This window comes from Suricata suricatta, chromosome 9 (assembly GCF_006229205.1).
Source record: "Suricata suricatta isolate VVHF042 chromosome 9, meerkat_22Aug2017_6uvM2_HiC, whole genome shotgun sequence".
Lineage (NCBI taxonomy): Eukaryota > Metazoa > Chordata > Mammalia > Carnivora > Herpestidae > Suricata > Suricata suricatta.
This window is the reverse complement of record NC_043708.1, coordinates 137293750-137300345: the sequence shown is the minus strand read 5'-3', so window position 1 is coordinate 137300345 and position 6596 is coordinate 137293750. Positions and strand designations below refer to the sequence as shown.

The 6596-nt window shown below is 48.7% G+C and overlaps 1 protein-coding gene across 1 annotated transcript in view; it reads right to left on the bottom strand.

Annotated features, from left to right (window-relative positions):
- Nucleotides 1-517: 517 nt before the first annotated feature.
- ADAMTSL3 (ADAMTS like 3) overlaps nt 518-6596 on the bottom strand; it is a 101131-nt gene continuing 95052 nt past the window's right edge. The window contains exons 4-5 of the mRNA XM_029952309.1: nt 954-1081; nt 518-551 (exon numbers count right to left, since the gene is read on the bottom strand). Of these exons, the coding sequence (XP_029808169.1) occupies nt 518-551; nt 954-1081 (162 nt within the window). The remainder of the gene's footprint in view (nt 552-953; nt 1082-6596) is intronic.

Sequence of the window (6596 nt, the reverse complement as noted above, 5' to 3'; positions counted from 1 at the left end):
TCCCACGCTCTGAGTGGGAGCTCAGCTGGGGACAGTGACACCAGCAGCGCCTCCACAGCCCTCCCCTGCTGCCCTGCAGGGAGCTAAGTGTCCTTCTCAAAGAGCACCTCCCACCGCCCATCGGCCCCAGGGCCCCAGGGAACCTGGGCGACACCCGTGGTCACCCTTTAATGTCCCATGAAACAGCAAAATTAATGAAGCCCAACTTGAGCCAGACACAGTATGTTCTCCCCGCATTTCTGACCTACCCCTTGACACTGGTCCGGGAAAGTCAACGGACCCTTTGGCCGTCCAACATCCCAAATCTGAAGACGGCTGCGGCAATCCTGGAACCGACCGTTGGTCCAGGACCAGGACATCAGGTCCCATCAAGCCGCGGCTCTGTCTAATCTGAGAGCCGACGTGCATTCTTGGCTGAGACTTAAACTGCCCGATGGAGGGTTACCTCAAATTGTCCCCAAGGCAGGGATGACGGGGAGCATCTTACAGACTTACTGTTTTCTTTAAGAAGCCAATCTTACATTTTCACACAGTACTTAATACAGGCAGACCTACGGTGTGCAAACAGAACTTGCGTTACCTTCTTAATGGAGGGAACGCCCCAAGAAAGTGGACAAGAAATGACTTAAAGTTGGAGTAACTCGACGGGGGGTGGGGGCACCCAAAATACTCGAGCCATTATCCGTAATCTTGACGATTCGGGGCCGGTGACTTAACATGCCAGGCCTTCCCTCCTGCAAAGCTTAAAGTGTTCTGAGTTGGGAGTCTCGTGTGGATGGACTGTGGCCCCTCTCGCAAAAATGCGACCATTTCTATGGAAATACGGTAACTCGAGGATGACTAAATTTACACAGAGCAGACGTCCATCACCGTCGTGCTACCCTCCGAGGCCGGAAGCCAAGCTGTCTCCGCAGCCCCCGCTTAGGCACCGACGTGCCCCGCCCACCACTCACCTCCCCGGCAAACACCTGCGCAGAGAGTAGGACGCCCCTCCCCCACAGGTCCGGGAGCAGTCGCTCCAGCTGCCCCACGTGTCCCAGTTGGTGTCTCTGTCTTCATCGGCACGGGTGTTTCTCGAGGTCTAGGATGTGAACAACACACAATAAGTTATAGACAAATTTGCTAGAAATAGTCCACAGCTCCCCCAATTTTCCCCAAGTCTCATTCTAAGCTGTTCACAGAGACCAAAGTTGCCTAAAGACGCTTTGCTTTGGAATGACGTTAAAACACACACACACACACACACACACACACACACACACACACACACACACGATAGTTTTATATGGAAACTAGTGGCATGTGAGTATCTTTCCACCTTATGAAGGTTTTGTCCAAATGGCTTCTAAGCTCACTTTTTTTTTAATGTTTATTTTTAGAGAGAGAGTGTACACACCAGTGCGTGCACACACACATGAGCAGGGGAGGGGCAGAAAGAGAAGGAGAGAGAGAATCCCAAGCAGGCTCCACACTCCGTGCAGAGCCTGATGCAGGGCTCCATCCCATGACCCTGGGATCAGGACCTGAGCCGATACGAAGAGTTGGATGCTCAACCCACTGAACCACCCAGGTGCCCCTGTAAGCTGTTATAAATTTGAAATTTTATCAGTCCAAAATTTAAACGGACCAAGTCATGGTTGATAACCTATACAGCAGGGTCCCACCTTGTACCTAAGACTTTTTCACCACTGAAATTCGGACTTGCCCATCCATCAGACAGACGGGCACTGGCTCCAAGGAAACCATTCTGCAGGAGGATTTGTGGAATCTCTCTCCTGAACAGGGCTCCCTCCCCAAAAAACAAAGTAAACAGAGCCTTGAGGATCCAAGAAAATAGAGAAGAGCCCATTACGAATACATTTTGGTTTAATTAGCCTTCTGGAACTGCCATCATTGACTTATGTTGGGATACTCTGGAGAAAAGAGGAGAGTTACAATTTAAAAATAAATAGACAGATGTAGATGTAAGATATGAAAAGAAGCGATGTGTAATACTTACATAAAGTTACAGAACTTTACTAACGGGCCTAGCATAGGCTCCACAGAATAAACAGAGAAATGCACCATAGTCCTAAATGGGTGAACTTGGTACTGTAAAATGTTGATTTCTCCAAATTAATCTATAAACTTATAACAACTCCAATCAAAATCCCCAAGGGAATTTTTTTGGAACCCAAAAAAAAAAAAAAACGATTCCAAAGTTCATCTAGTGGAGTGAACGTCTACAAGAGCCAAGACAAAACTATAAAAGAAGGAAAATTGGAGGGAAATGGCCTCAATTAAGAGTTGAGAACTGGCATAGTAATAAGCAGTTAAAATCTATTAAAATAGATTAATTTAGCCTATTAACTATAAAAAGTATAAAGACATACAATGGAACCAAAAGTCAATGTGAATGTATTTAAAAACAAAACGAAAACCATAGATGATTCATTCACAAAATATACAAAAATGATTTCCAGATCTATTAGAAATTTCTATTAAAAACACTAAGACTATAAAATAGAAAAATTACAGACTAACAGATTGACTTGACACAGGCAAGACCAACCTAGATCGGTCTCCAAAGGTGGAGCCTGCAAAGGGAAAGGCAGGGAGAGTTCATGACATTAAGATGCAAACACGCAAGGCCTTTCCTACCTCTTCACCTTCAGACAAAGGTGCGTGTATGTGAGCGCGAGCACCAAATGCATGAAGTACAAGTATTTGAGCTACAAGAAAAGACGGCCACCCGCCGCTGAGAATGGAGCCCGTGGGGCTGGGAGCCAACGTTGTCGGCAAAAGACACAGAGGGGCTGCCTTCCGTCCTCCACGCCGTCGGAAAAGATCTGAAGCCAACACGACAAAACCTTACATCTGATGAAGCCGTGTGGTGTTAGAACGGATGTGAGCAGCATATGAACTTGCAATCTGCTTTAGAAATATCTTTTTGTTGTTGTTGTTGGATCACTGATTGGAGGGGTTTTTTTCTTTTATAGTTTATTGTCAAGCTGGTTTCCATAGAACACCCAGTGCTCATCCCCACAAGCGCCCTCCTCCACGCCCATCACCCCTTCCCCTCTCCCCCTCCCCCATCAGCCCTCCGTTTGTTCTCAGTATTCAGGAGTCTCTCGTGGTTTGCCTCCCTCCCTCTCCCTGACTATTTCCCCCTCCCCCTCCCGCATGGGCCTCTGCTAAGTTTCTCCTGTTCCACTTATGAGTGAACACATATGGTATCTGTCCTTCCCTGCCTGGCTTATTTCACGTAGCGTGACACCCTCGAGGTCCATCCACCTTGCTACAAATGGAGCTCAAGGGTGTCATGAAATCTCTTTTTCAAAAAACAATTTTCTGAAGGAGGGGGTGAAAGGTAATCCCCAGAGCAAAGTGTAGGTCTGTGTCACTCTTCACACGGATAACCCGGCACAGGCAGTGAGAACGGAGTGAGTGAATCAGAACGTTCGCGGTGGGTGCTTCCGGGATCCAGGACTCGGGGGGATTTTATCCTCTTTCGTTTTTGTTTCTCTGTAGTTTGCAATAATAATAAAAGAATAATAATATTTTTTATCCAAATGTTTTCATCCTTGAGTTAAGGACAGGCAAGCAAACAAACAAAGAGCACTTCGCGCTGACATGCAGAAAAGTTCGAGTCCGGGGGAACTTAATAGGGAAGCTCTAAGTCAGAGTCAAGGAAACCCTAACACTAATAAACCGCAGCGTGCGGCTGAACAAGATACTGCCCAGGTTTCCTCAAGCCCTCGGGCCATGTTACCTCATCCAACCATGAAAAATTTTTTAAATTAAGAGGGGGATCTGTAGAAAGGACTTTCTGAAGTGAAGTGAAATCATGAAGCAAGGTCGGGGGGGCGGTTCCCAATAACTTCCACCGAAGACTCACCCGTCAGTGGGTTTCACGGCTTCCTGCCAAGCTACCTACTCATAGTGCAGCAAGAAGCCTACTGGAGGCAATATTTCAGGAACAGTCAAGTGAAAGGGAAGGATAAATATCTGGCAACTGATCAAATCTGTCATCACGTATAAGGGCTAATTAAACCCATACTATTTACTGTTCTAATTAGATCACTGTTCAGTCCAATTTTCTACACTAAACGTCACCAAATGGAGCTGTGTCCTGTCTATCACATAACATAAAATAAAGTTTTAATTCATAAAAAACACAGTTTAATACATTCATCTGGACGTTTAGGTTGGTGATTCCAAGCCATTTAGGCAAGCGTTTAAAATACACACAGCTGAAATTGATTTTTCATTTTGTCACTCGATCTACCGATAGGTTGAATGTGAAAAGTTGAAAAACATCATCATATATATTTTTAAATGAAAGTTGAGAGTTCTTTGCAATATTGTTTTAATTTGTTTTTATTCCCACCATCCCATCTGCTCGGGTTATAGTTAGAGTCCCGTTTGTTTCCATAACTTCTCCACCTTTACTTACAAGAAGAAAAAAGAATCTGGATTCTAGAATAACTAAAATAGACATGTTATAAATGCAGGCATTGGGTTTCCCTGGTTGGGTAAGAGATTTTTTTCCCCCTAAGAAAACAGAGAAAAATCACATCTCAAGAGGGGTCCCTGAGTTTTTCTCCTGTCCTTGGCCATGAAGATGAAGCTGGCATTTTGCTCTGAAACGCCAGTGCCTGGCCAGACAGCCAGCCTGCCCCGTTCACGTACCCCTCCTGCCCCAGACGGCAGCAGGAGCACCCTGTGTCCACCTTGACCCTGCCGCTCCCCACCGATGCCAGCAGCGCGAGGACAGCACAAACATTCGGAAGAAAGCCCTGTTGTGGCCGGATAAAGGCCACCGGGGTCCTTTCCGAACATTTACGTCTGTGTACTCATCTTCACTGCAACACCGAGCCTTCTTCCGGGACCGCGTGTCCCCCCAGAGCAGGGGACATCCCCACCCATCTCTGCACAGCAGCGCTTCCCAAGCTTTCTCAAGCCACCTGGTGCCCTCAACCGCCCAGCTCTCCCACCACTACTTTCTCTGCACACACCTAAGTTTGTACATTTTCAGTCTTAAAATGTAGTACCCAGAATGCAACACTGAGTCAGAGAATAACACAGACCAAGCAGTGCCCCCTGCTCCAGCTTTCTTCTGATAAAGTCTGAGTTCCTTCCTTCCTTCCCTCCCTCCTTCCCTCTTTCCCCTCTTCCCTCCCCTTCCCTCCTTCCTTCTTCCTCTTCCTTCCCTGCCTCCCTCTCTTCCTCCCCTCTTCTTTCCGTCTTCTTACTTCCCTCCCTCCCTCCTTCCTTCCCTTCTTCTTCCCTCCCTCCTTCTTATTCCTTCGTCTCTACTTCCTTCCTTCCCTCTCATCCCCCCTCCCTCCCTCCCTCCTTCTTCAGTCGCACCGCTTCTTGGGTCTCGTCACAGACACCGGACCACATCGTGGTGAGGACCCGCTTCTTCACCCTCCAAAACTCATCTATAAAACAGACGGTAGTCTTCACCCCAGCAGGATTTAAACAAAATAGCACAAATATAACAAATCACACATCATCTCAATAAACGTAATAAGTGAACGTCTCAATAAGCATGAGCTCTGATCCTGCAAAAGAACATCTTTTTCAAAGCAGAGGCAGGAGGGCCAGCGCTCCCCCATTTTTACTCCTGCAGCCTTAGCATTAATCACTACTGAACTTCCGCTTGTTGGTTTTGGCCCAGAACACTGGCCCCTTGGGATCTGTTTGAATCCTGATCCTGTCACCCGTCTCTGAGCCACTCTGCTCGACTTTGCAGCTTCCGTGTCCCACCCACGCCCCTGATACACGAGCTGGACTCAGCTCCCTAATCTTACCGAATTCCATTAACGCATGCTTCTGCTCTTTTTTAAATTAGCAAGCAGACCATAATGCCAAGTGAGCAGCCAAACTAATCAGACTTGGAATCTTCGGACACGGTTTAATGTTACAGTGGAAATACGGTACAGTGATGGCACCATCACCAGGATCGACCCTGAGGAGGCAGACGAGGCGGAGGGGAGGCAGGGGACCCAGACGGGGCGGGTGGGGCCCATGTTCTTGGGTGTGGTGGCGAGCCTCCAGAGAGCAGGGGTGTTTGGCCAGCTCTGAAATGCAGTGACAGTAAGACCCAGCTCATGGAGAGCAGCTGCACCTCCGGCCTGATGGTGACCCCCAAAGAGACACCCTCTCTGTTTGTCGGCTGGGGCCCACTGCTCCCAGATCCCTCTTCTCCCCCGTCTCCATGGGTGTCTTACTAATTACCTCACTCACACGCTGCTATCTGAACCCTGTCTACAGGTTTTCTCCCCTGTCCCAGCGGGCCAACACCACGTCACTCCACAACCCTGTCTGGGGGGAGGAGGGTTCTGAAGAGCCACGTGGAGAAAACCTGAAGGATTGCGCTTGTGACCAGGAACCTGGCAAGTCCAGTGGCTGACCCGCCACTTGCAGCAAGCGCACCTGCTGCTGTGACCGCCTGTCCACGGCGCACCCCTGCAGCACACCCGCCGCTGTGACCGCCTGACCAAGGCGCACCCCTGCAGTGTACCCGCCGCTGTGACCGCCTGACCACGGCGCACCCCCGCAGCACACCCGCCACTGTGACCGCCTGACCACGGCGCACCCCCGCAGCG